Here is a 13,586-nt window from a genome sequence, read left to right on the forward strand (position 1 = left end):
TTTTTACAATTATTCCGGTGTCCCCCTTCCCAAATATAGCTTATTTTGGAAGTTTCTGTTGGTGTATTAGTGTATTCAATTTTTTATATTGTTGTTTTACTGTCGTTAAAGTCTTTTCAGATTCTATCAGTTTCTTTTACTCGGACAAAAAGCAAGCAAAAATCAAATGATTTGATTTGCATACAACAGGAGTTGTATGCAAATAGTTTCTATATATATATATGTATATATATATATATATATATATATATATATATATATAGAGAGAGAGAGAGAGAGAGAGAGAGAGAGATAGAGATATTTAAATCTATATATATAGATATATGGATCTATAGATATCTATACATATAGATATATAGGTGTATATATATGTCTAAGGTAGATATCCATAGATATAGGATATCTACCTTAGTTATATAGATCTATATCAATATCTGTAGGACATATCTAAAGATATAGATATATTTCTAATTATATCTGTACAATTAATTCATTATTATGCAGTCTACACCATACTTACTATCTACAGCCTCTAAGATTTCCATTCAGTCACATTCGTCTTGAGCAAAACAATCAAAAACAAAATATATTCTTGTTCTAAATAATGCGGTACATATAATCCACAGATCTCATTCATCTAGTTATGTTTAATCTACAGTACTGCCACCACATTCCTCAGTAGCATGACAGCAGATCCCCAATTTGCTTAAACCTGTGTGATTCTTGTACTTGTGCAATAGGGATCTTTAATATCACTTGTTAAACTGACTTGCATTCATTCAGTGCTTTAAGTCTTCAGTCATACTGTGCCACTATCACTCCACACACTGCTATGCACATGCTCCTCATGTTTCTGACTAATCCAAAGACGAGGAGTCAGATCAGATGAACTTTACTAAAAAAAAAAAAATAAAAAAAAAGGACTGAACTAATCATAATAGTCATAATACAGCAGAGTGTGAGAGCTCAGAAAAATATCTCTCTTAGGAAGAAAACCCTCCGTCTTTCTTTTCCTACTTCTGAAGCATAACGGGATATATTGTCCCTTCTGTTAAAAGTAGAACAAATATATTTCGCTTTTGAACCAGGTTTTAACCAAATCTCAATGAAATAGCACTTACAACTAAAAATAGTAACTATTTAAATGTAATATACAAAATAAATCATAAACAATTCCTCTTAAACTACAAACAACAGTACGTAGTTGAAGAAAAAGCCATTTTTTGGTAACAGGATTAATTATGTAATTGGACTCAGGATGGTACATAATGTGTGATTGGAGGTCAGGAGGTACGGTAGGTGTTCATTAATTACCCTCTTACTTTAGATTTAGCCAAAACCTTAAGGATAAAGTACTTTTAATACTTCTGCTAAGCACTGTATTCACAAAATAATATAGTTTCTGTTCTTCCCTTAAGGTGCTTTTTAAATAGATGTCTTTAAGCCTTTTTTCTAAGACGTAATGGAGGTAACCCAAAATTCCAATTCAAAAATACTTTATTAATCCCAAAGGGAAGTTAAATAAATAACGCAAACAATACAAATAAGACAGTAAAAATGTAAACAACTATGGATGAATACATAGAAGTGAAGGAAGTTTTAAGGCATTTCAGGGAAAACGTGACTGATTATATCCCGTTTTGGAGGAAGAATTGAGTGATCAAGAAGAGGGAGCAGGTTCATCAGAACCTAATTATTCTGGTTAGATTTGAACCAGAATCTCTTTTTTTAGAAGAGTTAACAGTTCTAAATAAAGTTTAAAAATAAATAAAACACGCTACAAACATCGTTGCTAGGTAACTTCAGCTACATTTTCTCATTTACGAAGTTCATTCAGTCACCTTCCCGGCAGCCAGTACCAGCTCATTTTTAATGGTTTTCTGACTCAGAAAACATTACTGGTGAAATTATGGAGGCTTCTGCGTGGATTTTTATGCAAGGACTTGTAGAGAGGCAAGTGCAGGAACAGTTTGACATACCGGTGCCGAGATATTTAGCAAGAGATGTGAGGCGAGTGCAGATGTTATTAAGGGAGCAACATGCAAATCAAAACATGATAGAAGTCGTCCGTGTTTGGTTGTGGCGCGTTTTGCCCATTTTTCGTCATCTTTTTCAGTGGTAGAAGCCTCGTTGATAGGTGAGTTAACAAAACCACAAAGCTAAAAAATGTCATTGTTTTTAAAAGACTGCAGTAGTCATGCTGTTGCGGTGCGCTGGGTATCATATCTGCCTGACTGCAGCAGTTCAAATAGTTTATTGAGAGAGCGTAACGATATTCTGTGTCCTCCTTCTGCAGCGGCTCTGGAAAGGTTCTGGGCCAGAGGGAAGAGGAACTCCGAAAACCCTTTTAGTACACCTGACTGTCCTCTACAAGACTTTTTTCTGTCTGACATACTGCAGCTCCAGTATCACGTTGAGTTGCCGCGTGCTCTAAACCCCACGTCAGCGGAAGAGGTTTTTTGAGGGTCCTTACAAAAAGCAAATTTTCCTCTACTGAGCTATAGATGGTAGCCTATTTTAAAAAGAAAATAATAACTATAGAACTTCTTGTCTGCCTGTGTTACATTTGGTCTGCTTTTGTTACACAAGAAACCTAAACATAAACTTTATTTTCTGCTCCTTTGACCAATTGGCAACCTTAATGAAAACTTTTTCAGTCACCTTCAAATAAGAAAAACAGAAAAGCTAACTATTTATACTGTTTTTTTTAACAGTAAATAGTTTTGTGAAAAAAAATCTGCATATTTATTCTTGCACATTAAAAGTTAAGATAGTAAAAATATGACAATGGAAATCAATAACTTCAATGAAAGGCTTAAAATAATTTACGTTGTCATTTCTATGTAAAATGTCTTATTGCACACCACCGTTTTTTCACTAGCAAACACACTAAATGTTCTGAGCTGGTGACACATTTTTTGCTGGCACACGTCCAAATGAACTTTGAAAGCTCAGGTTCAAGAGTGTGAGAAACCCACAAAACGTCGTGTCATGCTACTGCAGGAAGGTTCTCATGCTAAAACTAAACCAGAACCCGAGTGAATTAGAATCCCCATTTTTAACATATTCTAAGATTATTTTGAGACAAACCATTTAGAAAAAATAAAATTATTAACTACATTATTAGGGTTATTTAGTAACCCTAACATAACATAATTTACCTATTAGGTAATAATTATTAGGGTTATTTAGTAACCCTAATAATTATTACCTAATAGGTAAATTACTATTAATAAAATATAAACGAATAATATTTTAGTAAACTAATAAAGTTTATAAACTAATACAAGATTTTGTTGTTTTGTAACAACAAAATCTAACTAGTTTTACAAAGACAGTTTTACAGCATCAAGATTTATCTTAACTTGTGATTCTTGTTTCTGTTATTTAAACCTACGTATCAAGTTGACAGATCATCTGCCTGCTAAACCTTTCACTGGTGTTTTTCCTCTAGACTTGCATGACCCTGACTAAGAGCGGGAACACGTGTTTTAAATGTGATCCAGACCATCATAACATGTGACGGGAAGCAAGAAGCCAGCACCACACCCGTCTCCCAGACATCCTATCCACTAACCCTCACCAACACATTAAGTTTAGTATTTCATTTGCAAGAAATGCAGCACCACCAACAACAACAACAGAACAATCTTTGGCATCTGTAAGCTGTGTAGTCTGTAGTTTTCAATATTTGAAGATGGAAAAATATGATTGTTATGATGCTTGTCCAATCAAGACAGTCTTCAAAAGATTTGCATTTTCAAATGTACAAAGCCAGAGAACCTTATGTCCTAAAATGATGAGTTTAATAACATGTAAATTTCTTCTTAACTTTATTTACTCGTATGCATTAGGTAACGCACATCTACTTCAAAGGGAAGATGGAATACACATACAGCAAACATGTAGTGAGTCAATAAAATAAAGGAGAGCAAACAGAGTGCTCATCATTCATGGAAAATTAGTCTTTTGCCAAACCTTGTGTTAAAATATCTTAACAAGTGTCACCAGGGAAATTTCCCTATGTGGTTGCTTTGGTAACTTCAGTGAAGATGAATTGATCAATAGGAACTATATCCCAGTAGCAGCGACTAAAAACTCTCCTTCAGGAAGGCATGCTTTAATTAGCACCATCTTGCAGGGGTTATAAGTACACAAGGATGAATTTCCGCCACAAATTCTCGAAACAGAATTTAAAATCCTTTTTTAAAAAATAAACTAAGTCTCTGAAGGTGCCTAGCAGAAGCACACAATCTCAACATATGTGCTAATCTCCATTTCTAAAGTGCTGATTAAGATCAAATTTTACTGCTGTGTTCTTTTTTTAGCAAAATGAGAGACTTTCCTTCCACAATGATGAAGCCGGTTTGTACAAACATCTCAACGCAGCACTTGCACAGTTTGTGTTTATGGCGCCATCTAGCAGTCAAGATAATTATGACAAAAAATTGAAGTGAAAAGTTTGGGGTCGAAGGCCACAAAGATGGAAAAGGAAAGCGGTGGAGGAGGAAATCCTACTGATAAAAAAAGAACACCACAGCTTACAATTAATCAAGAAATCATAACAGCTCAAACCTACCTTACATGTTTTTTTGTGCCCACTTAAAAACACCAAAATAAAGTATTGTATATAGTATTTCTGTAACTACAAAGCTGCATTGCTTAAGAAGAATCTCTGATTTTGGACCTCCAGTTTTTGGCTCTTTCAAAGCCATTTGTGCCATTATAGAAGTCCATCTTGGCCTGGTGGATCTCCTCCTGAGTGGTCATTACAAACGGACCTGAAGGCCAAACAATTTAAAATTAATACATGGAAGCCGTGGAGAGAATTCCTGCTAATAACAAAGGCATTTTTTTGTTTGTTTACTGAACAGTAATGGAAAAGCAGAGAACATACCCTGTTGTACCACAGGCTCGTTGATCGGTTCTCCAGCAACCAGCACAAAATGACAAACTTCAGAGCCCTGGAGACAAAAGCAATCCATCATCTTTCTTGGAAAAAAGGTTAAAAGAAGATTTCAAGTAATAAAAATAACACTAGCTTAACAAAAGGTATTTTAAAATATTAAAAATTTGATTAAAACAAGTGATTTATGATAAGCAATAAATTAGAACACTCAAAATCACTAAATTTACACACAGGCACTTCACATTGGTTATGAACATTTGCAAAAATCATTATTCTTCATAATATTTTGAAGGACCTTTGTACTGCTTAAGGCTCAGAAATGTAATCCAGTGCTCCTAAGTTTTGAAGTGAGAATGAAAAGCCCAAGAAAAGCCCGACGGGTTCTCTGAGGACTTCGAGAAGAAAGTTATAGCAGCTTACGAGTCCGGTAAGAGACCTTTAGGGATCTCAAAATAACTTGAAATTGTCTGCTCCACTTTAAGGAAGACATTCTGTAAGTGGCAGACTTTTAAAACCAAAAACATAACAAACGCCACCAATCCCATGTCTGGCTATCCAAGCAAGTGCACCCTGAAAAGAGAGCAAAAGATGCAAAAGGAGGTCTTCAAAAACCCTAAAATGTTATCAACCAACCTACAGCAGACTCTTCCTACTGTTGATGGTTACGTGCATTATCGTGCAATCGGATAAAGCCCACCCAAGTTTAACTTTCAAGTGTGAAAAGATTTTTGCAAAGAGGAAACTAAGGAGAACATCACGTCCAGACCGAAGTTTCCCCAGAAAGAATGCAGACACAGACCAGAACCTCTGGAATGATGTTCTTAGGAAATACGGGTCTAAAACTAAAGTATTTTTGACATGTTTTGTGTAAACCAAATGCAGCACTCCATAAAAAGAACCTGTCACAGCAAATTAAAAGCACAGCAGCTTTCGAGATGCTTTCCTGCAGCAGGAACACCTTTTAAGGAAGAACTGGGATGTTCCTTACAGCAAACTGGTAGAACTACTAGTGAGCCAAAACTTCAACAATATTTTTAAACACTTTGCCAACTGTGTATGACAGTCTTAATGGCATTTTAAACTAAAAAAATCTTGTGGCTGATGTCTTTTTCTGATAAATGTTTCATTTTTGACAATAAAGTCCATCTGACAAAGCAAGTATGTGGACAAGGTCTCAACATTTGAAGTTTTATACCTTGTTTTCAAACCTGACACAATCACCATCTCCAAACACCACAGTGTGATGAGGCTCCACCTGCTGCTGGTCCTGATCTGGGCCTTTTAAAAATAAAAAAAAAGCACTTTAACTTTTAATCATCACATTATTTACATCAAGTGTAAACCTCTGTGAGGTCAAACATTTATTGCAATCACTCTTTTTCTACTTTATTTAGTCCACTTTGGTACTATCTGTTTGTGCAACCTTTGTCATGAGAACTGCTCTACTTCCTCATTGCACAGATTCACCAAGTTGTGAAAACATTCTTTAGAGTTTTTGATCCAAGTTAATAAGATAGCGTCACATGGTCTCTGCAGCTTTGTCATCTGCACATCCATGATATAAACCTCCCACTTCACCACAACACAAAGATGCTCTTGATATAATCTGGCAACTATGGAAGACACAAGACTGCTGTGAGACTCTTGTTTCGTGACATGGTAAATAGTCGTGTAAAGATGGATACACGGTGGTCCTAAAGAAGGGGACACTGGCAGGACCAAGCAGCCTGATATGTCGATGATGCAAGGAGGACAGACTGAATAATGGAAGTACCTTCTCTTATGTTCATGCAACTAATCACTAGATATTTTCTCATCTTGGGCAATTCTCTTTACATTCAGTGGTTGTTGTCTATAGATCAGTGGTTTCTAAATTGCTCACACCAGTCAGTCTGGGAACAACAACCATTGGACATCAAATAAATCCGTCTGACCACCAGCAAGTCATCGGCACCAAGCACAGCTGCCTAAATGCTCTGTGTCTTGTGACTGGCTTATTCACGATTTGAATGAATAAGACGCACCTGGGAAAGTAGTCTGTGAATTTACACAGACAGTTTATGTTTTACACGTTTTACTAATTATGTCACTGTACGTTCTGACAAACAAACTAAATACATAGAGTCTAGAAAAACCGAACCGTGTTATTTTATATTTCATTATACTTTCCTAACATGTGTGAACTATCAGTATAATTAAAAAGTGGTATAAGTAATTAACATAAAATTAATACATACAATTTAAATTAAGTAATTAACATAGTATTAATATAATTAATACAGCACCTTCACTTAAGCTGCTCTTCAATTTGTATTACTTGTTTGCAAACCATTTATGAACCTTTTTATGGATAGTATATGAAGAGAGCAACACAATGAGACTGAATACTATGAGAAACAACAGCGGCTCTCCTGGATGGATTCATCAAAGTCAGCTGGTTGTGATTTGGGTCAGACTACACACAGAGTTAGAGACTTAAAATTCAAATAACTGCTTTAGTCTCAGCATCCGTTCTTATCCTCTGCTGTCATTAAACCATCTGGTTGTGATTACAGTGGTTTCTTCAGGTTAAGTGATTCTTCAGGATAACAAAGGACAGTAATCAAATGTAGCAAGATTTTATAGCAGAATATTAAAATCAGTTCAAATAAACCAAGAAAGCCTGTGAAAATAAGTCCAGTGTCTGGAAGAGTCTGTTCTCATGCAAAGGGAGTTTCCTGAAGCTACAATGGCTACCCAGTGAGAAACATCAGGAATTTCTCCACCAGGTCAAGTGGTTACAATCATTTAACAGTTAAATTACAAATTACTGATTATTGGCTTGGTATGGTCATATTTTCCAGATATATGATTGATATTAAAGAAAAACTAAAAACGCCATTAGTAAGTAACATCATTAAGTGGCCAAGCTTTAAAGTTGAACATATTTAGCCTTCTGGTTGGATTTAAAAGGCAAGCTGTTGTTGGTCTCAAAGCACTCACTATGTAGATTTTTCAGTAGTAGTCGGCTTTTACCCACCAAAGCATGTTGGTCCAGCTCAACTTACCAGATACATTCCTATTTGTCAATAACATTTAAACTGTAACATTTAGTCAGAAATACTTTCAGCAAAAATAAAACAAGCTAAAGAAAGTTGAAAAAGAAAATCCCTCACCAACATGAGTAGTTCCAGAGAGGGTATAAATGAAGGTGGTCCATCCTGTCAAACAAAGAAATGTTATTAGTATACAATGGAAACTGCAGCTTCCATTAGCTGCAATAAATGGTTTATTGAACCAAACTCAAAGGTAACAACACTACCTTGGTCTAGTTCTACTGAAATTAGAATAGAACAGGTCTGTATTGTCCCACAATTCAGAAATTCAGGTGCAACAGCAGCATCATATATAAAAGTTCACACAAAAAGTTTAACAATAAGAACAACAGAAGTAGTAATAATAAGATACTGTACAAAACTATAACAGAAAATACCGTGCAGTTATTAGAAATAGGAATATTGGACTCGCAATCCAAGGGATATGTGACAACAGTCTGATTACTTTTCCAAAAATGTCCATAATGTGCTTCATGTGTACGGAGCATGAAAAAGACAGATTATTTACAATACAGTATTTGAGTCCTGTACATTTACAATAAGTCTTAAGGGAACAACTAGAAGTTTGTGAACAGGTCTGCTCTGATTCTTTTGTTATTTCCAATCCATCTCTGGGTTGCACAACAATACAAGCATTCTCTTACCAGAGGGGACTGGCTGCACATGCATGGCCCCGGCCTGCAGCTTGAAGTCCAAATACAAGGTTGGTGTTCTTGTGTAAACCTTAGACTGTATACAAGAAAAAAAGCATATAGTAAAAAAATGCACAGATATGCATGTTTTATTTTGTACCATGGGCCGTTATGATAAGTTTACATTATAACGGCCCATAGTACCGTTATGCTATGGGCAAGATATCCTCACATATCTTGTTTGAGTTTGTTTTTCACAGGAATCAAGTTTTGATCTGTGATCAACACCAAATACACACAATATTTTTATTCCCCAAGAGCTCCATCTGGGTTGTGAGCTCAAAGACTGTAAAGTTTCTTCTCAAAGCATATTCAAATTTAACACGTCTTCATGTTACATCTCAACTAAACAAAGTGACTATTGTCGTTATGACCACAATGTATGCAAATCAAAAGAGTATAGGGAAATACATTCAAATCAACCTCTGCCATCAGTGTTAAATCTATGTTCAGTATTTTATTGGTATTTTGCACTAACAATATGCCAAATTACATGGACTAAACAAGTTGAACTGGATTCTATATTTAGCCAAGAATATAAAGCCCATTTCTTCATCCAAGAGCTCCGTCCTACACCTTCTGATTAAAAGGCTGAAATTATTTCAAGCAAACATGTTTTTATCATTTTAGGGAAGTTGAGAAGTTATACTGCTCTTTAATTGAATCTAATGTTAATTCTTGGTTTGTGAAACACAGGAACTTGCTGTGTCTTTTATGCTCTTGTTTATATTATGCACATATAAAGGCACTTGTACTTTTCCAAACCACTGATCCTCTTTATATACCAAAGCTGTTATATTAACATTTCCTTATGAGCCATAACATTTTAGCTTAATCTGAAGACCAGCAGTTATGTGAAAATGTAATCATGTTGTCTTTAAATCAAGTAATTTGCCATATGGAAACATAATTTCAACCAAAACTAGTTCATCTTCACTCTCAGCCTCACAGTTGGCCACAGTTTGTCATCAGTTCACACTTTCCCAATCCGACGCCACCTCAGAATCCACCGCTGTTCACATATGTAGGAAAACAACTAGGAGACGCCACAAAACTGAAAGTCATCATTCACATGCCAAAAGAATCTGTTCCTCATTTCTAGTTTCCTTTTTCCAAACAATCCTTCCAACCACTGCGGTAAAATTTAGTGGTAAACACACTCTCCTGTTCGGCAACACACAGACAAAAAGGCATATACGTTTAGGTATTTGCTTATCAGATTAAAAGAGAAATCACTTCACTTAAACATTTCTGCTCCTGCTTTAGGTTCGATGGTTGAAATATGAAGACTTTCTCACAAATGAACACACACCTTTGCTCCCAATGCTTCTCCGGATATCACGGCGACTGTGACCCCACCCTGGCTGCGTTTGGGGATCTCCGAGCTTTTAAGCTCCTGGTATGCTGGTTCAATCATCTTCTCTTGTTTTCGGAGGTTCACCCACAGCTGCAGTCCCACCACTGGCTCCTCTGACACAGGCATCTCAGCATGGACCACCCCCCGTCCCGCTGTCATCCACTGGCAGACGACAATGACACAATTTCTCCCATAATCTCAATCACAAAATGCATACATGTAACCCTGATGTTGAGTATGTTCGAAAATGTTGAAGCTATAACATTAAGCTTATTTTGAAACTGTGTTTGTGTTACTTGAATTAAATACGACATTAATGCACTTTAAAATGTAAACTTTAAAAATGTTTTTTTCTGACATTTAATTAAGCAAAATCTTTAGTGAAGCCACTAATCGTAGAACCAGTGGTCTGCTAAATTTAATCTGAACGGAATACAAATACTCACTGAAGGTGAGTTTATGCAACTGCAACAGTCGTAGTAGTATAGTCTGATACAAATACTCTAAAAAATTGCAGGAACTTCGGCATAAAGGTAAATTTATGTTAGGCCTTTTAACGTATGACCAAGGCGTCCAAAAGGTGCAGACAAGCAAACTGCTTACAAAGACCTAAAGTTTTTTAATAATTTATTCCAAAAACTGATGATTTTGGAACTGAAATCATTTTTTGCCTAATTCTTTTTCAGTACTTGTAAATCTCCAGGCATCAGACGTCCAGAATGACCGCAAAAGTCCTCATGGGCTGTGATTCCCCCCAAAACATACGTGACCTAAGACACAAAAACACACGCAAAAAGCTGTGGTTAACTGCCAAATTGATTACATTAAACCATAACACACAAATTAAATTAGTTTTTTTATTCATATTGTTGCTCTCTCCTTTGAAGTTGCTAAACTATCTCTAAAGTCGGATTTTTGCATTTACAGTCATATCAAATCTGTATTCTGTAAAATATGTTTCTCTTTTTGTTCATTAACCCTCTTAACTGTAACTTAACAACCATTTGGCCATAAAAGGCTCCTAAACTCAAGGAATGTACAGTTGCAAAGTTTTTAAAAAATAAATAAATCCATCTTCACAGCTGTGTGATTTCAAAAGCTGTGTGAGGGTCACACAAACTGGGGGTGGGAGGTGTCTGGGATGTTAATGGGAATTAAGGTTAGGTTTTATTTGTTTCTTTGTTTTTTATATATTTTAGCTCAATAAATTCAGAAAATTTTATTAGTAGAATTTTTGAAAATGTGTAAACTCAGAGTTACCTTAATGCCTAATAATGTTGCTACTTGTCGCCATCTAGTGTTTAAATATCAGATTTGCTGTTTGCTTGTATCTGGGCGTGGCTGTTCTGCTCGGTTTGACCCTTTTAAAAATGTAAAGTGACTCAGCGTTTTTGGTTACTTTTAAGATAAAGAAAAAAATAGCAACACACATATCCATTCACTGTCATGAAAAACCGATGTATTTGTGACAAAGTGAAAACTACCAAAAATAAAATTACTCTTTTGTTTAAAAATAATAAATAATAGGCTACTGTTGCGTCTTGTTGCCAACTAGGGTTTAAATGAGATTTGCTGTTTTCTTGCAACTGGGTTTGGCTGTTCTGCTAAACTTGACCCTTTTCAAAAGAAGATGACTCAGTGTTTCGGTTACTTTTATGATGAAGAAAAAAGGCAGGACACATATCTATTCACTATCATAAAAAACAGATGTCTTTTCGACAAAATGTAAGCTAAATGAAATTATTCATTAATTTTTTTAAAATAAGTCATACTGCTTTTGAAATAAATACTACTGTTGCCTCTTGTCGCGGTCTAGTGTTTTAATATAAATTATGCTGTTTGCTTGGTTGCTCTGTTTAGTTTCACCCTCTAGAAAAGAAAATGGGTCAACGTTTCGATTATTTATGTAATTAAGAAAAAGGGCAGCACACATATCTCTACACTGTCATGGAAAACAGTGTAAACTACAAATTGTTTTGTCTAAATGCATGGGATAAGAAAATGGCTGTATTTAAGTTGTGAAAGTAAGATAGACTAATACTTTTATAAAAGACTGGAGATGTTGATTGCTAATGTAAAGACTTTGGTTTGGTTTTTGAAAGATTTTTTTTTTCCCTAAGAGGAACAGGAAGTAGTAAATGCTAAACTCTATGAAGGATAAATATCCAAAATAGCCAAATTTCAAGAATCCCAGTTTTCAAACTAGGGTATAGGATGAACTCTTTGTTCCGTCTTCTTACCGTCTCAAATCCTCTGTGAGGATGGTCTGGAAAACCTGCCGGTTTGGCCACTTTAAACTCATCCAGCATCAGGAAAGGATCCAAGTTTCTTAACTTCAAGTAAAATACATAGGGAATATTCAGAAGTATTACTTTTGAAGTGTACAACTGATCAATTTTGCTTGAACTTACTTCTTTCCTGCCAATGCTCCTTCGGACCCGAGCGCCAACGCCCTCCGCTTGTTCCACACTGTGAACCATCTTCAGCAGCTTCCTCACATTCATCTTCTTTGTGCAGAATTTCACGAGACACTGCAAAACATACAGTACACTTTTGACTTTTTGAAAGCAGAAATGATACCCATTTGTGTCTGTCCCGTAACTTTAATCCATGGTTCTCAAACTGTAACAGACGCACCACATGGTGCATTTTGGCTTCCTTAGTTGAATTGAAAAGGAATTTTGAATCAACTAATTAAAAAGTACATGAAGACATCAATTGTGAAAAACTTATACAAAAAAAAGTCCAGTGCTAAAACTATTTTCATCATTTATATATGGTAATATGTTAACTGATGACGGTTGCATAATACTTTTTGTTTGCCACAGTTATACACATACATATTGTATTTTCAGGTTACTGATTATTAGAACCCTCGTGAAGTAAGTATGACGTATGATCAGAAGTTTTCAGATGGACATTTCATAATAAACTGATTAAAAGTAATATATGATGATTAATTCAACCCAGCATTGCCCGAAAGGCTGGCATAGCATGCAGCCATTGAGAAATAGTGGATGAACCCGTGTTACAGCAGTGGATCAGCTGATCATATCAACTGCTGGTGAGCTGCTTTAGTTTCTAAAATACAAAACAGCTTAGAATAATTTCACAACAGAGACGCATAAATTGTCAGACTATCTCTTCTGGACGTCCACCCTTTTCGGCGTCACTTCCCCATTTGCGGCTTTATTGTTACGCTGCGTAATAATAAAGGTTTGCTGTAACTGCGGCGGTAGACACGTAGTTTAACACCTACTGTCACTTGCCAGACACACTGTGCTCAATAAAGCAAACAATGTAAAGTTTGAACGGTTCAAGATTTCCGTGGTTTAAAATTTCCACCGTCAGCAGCAAAAACTGAACCGAGCCATTTGCTTTCATTGTAAATCCACTCACCTGCCTGTATACAAAACCGGTCCGATTTCGTCTGCTTCTAATGCTTAAAAATCAAATAATTTCAGTTAATTTAACCTAACCAAGATTAGAAGGCGGAAGTGAGGAAAGGGGGCGGAGCTTAAGACACGACGGTC

At 35.8% G+C, this 13,586-nt stretch overlaps 1 protein-coding gene and 1 long non-coding RNA gene across 5 annotated transcripts; one reads left to right on the forward strand and one right to left on the reverse strand.

Annotated features, from left to right (window-relative positions):
- Positions 1–1,277: 1,277 nt before the first annotated feature.
- LOC122821471 lies at positions 1,278–10,031 on the forward strand. 4 transcript variants are annotated; one of them, XR_006369026.1, is made up of 4 exons: positions 1,761–2,137; positions 2,297–2,507; positions 3,455–3,661; positions 9,963–10,031. It is a non-coding gene; the product is annotated as an uncharacterized LOC122821471 (long non-coding RNA). The 4 variants fall into 4 exon arrangements; XR_006369028.1 differs by having other exon boundaries at positions 1,763–2,137; positions 3,455–3,594; positions 9,963–9,977; XR_006369024.1 differs by lacking the exon at positions 9,963–10,031 and having other exon boundaries at positions 1,769–2,137; positions 3,455–3,727.
- Positions 3,817–13,574, reverse strand: pir (pirin). The gene is made up of 10 exons (XM_044099418.1): positions 13,453–13,574; positions 12,465–12,584; positions 12,294–12,386; positions 10,743–10,823; positions 10,009–10,215; positions 8,649–8,733; positions 8,065–8,109; positions 6,105–6,187; positions 4,898–4,964; positions 3,817–4,781 (listed from the first exon to the last, which is right to left on the reverse strand). Exons 2-10 carry the CDS (start codon positions 12,555–12,557, stop codon positions 4,663–4,665), a joined length of 873 nt encoding a protein of 290 aa, XP_043955353.1. The 5' UTR covers positions 12,558–12,584; positions 13,453–13,574; the 3' UTR covers positions 3,817–4,662.
- Positions 13,575–13,586: the final 12 nt, after the last annotated feature.

Source organism: Gambusia affinis, linkage group LG02 (assembly GCF_019740435.1).
Source record: "Gambusia affinis linkage group LG02, SWU_Gaff_1.0, whole genome shotgun sequence".
Lineage (NCBI taxonomy): Eukaryota > Metazoa > Chordata > Actinopteri > Cyprinodontiformes > Poeciliidae > Gambusia > Gambusia affinis.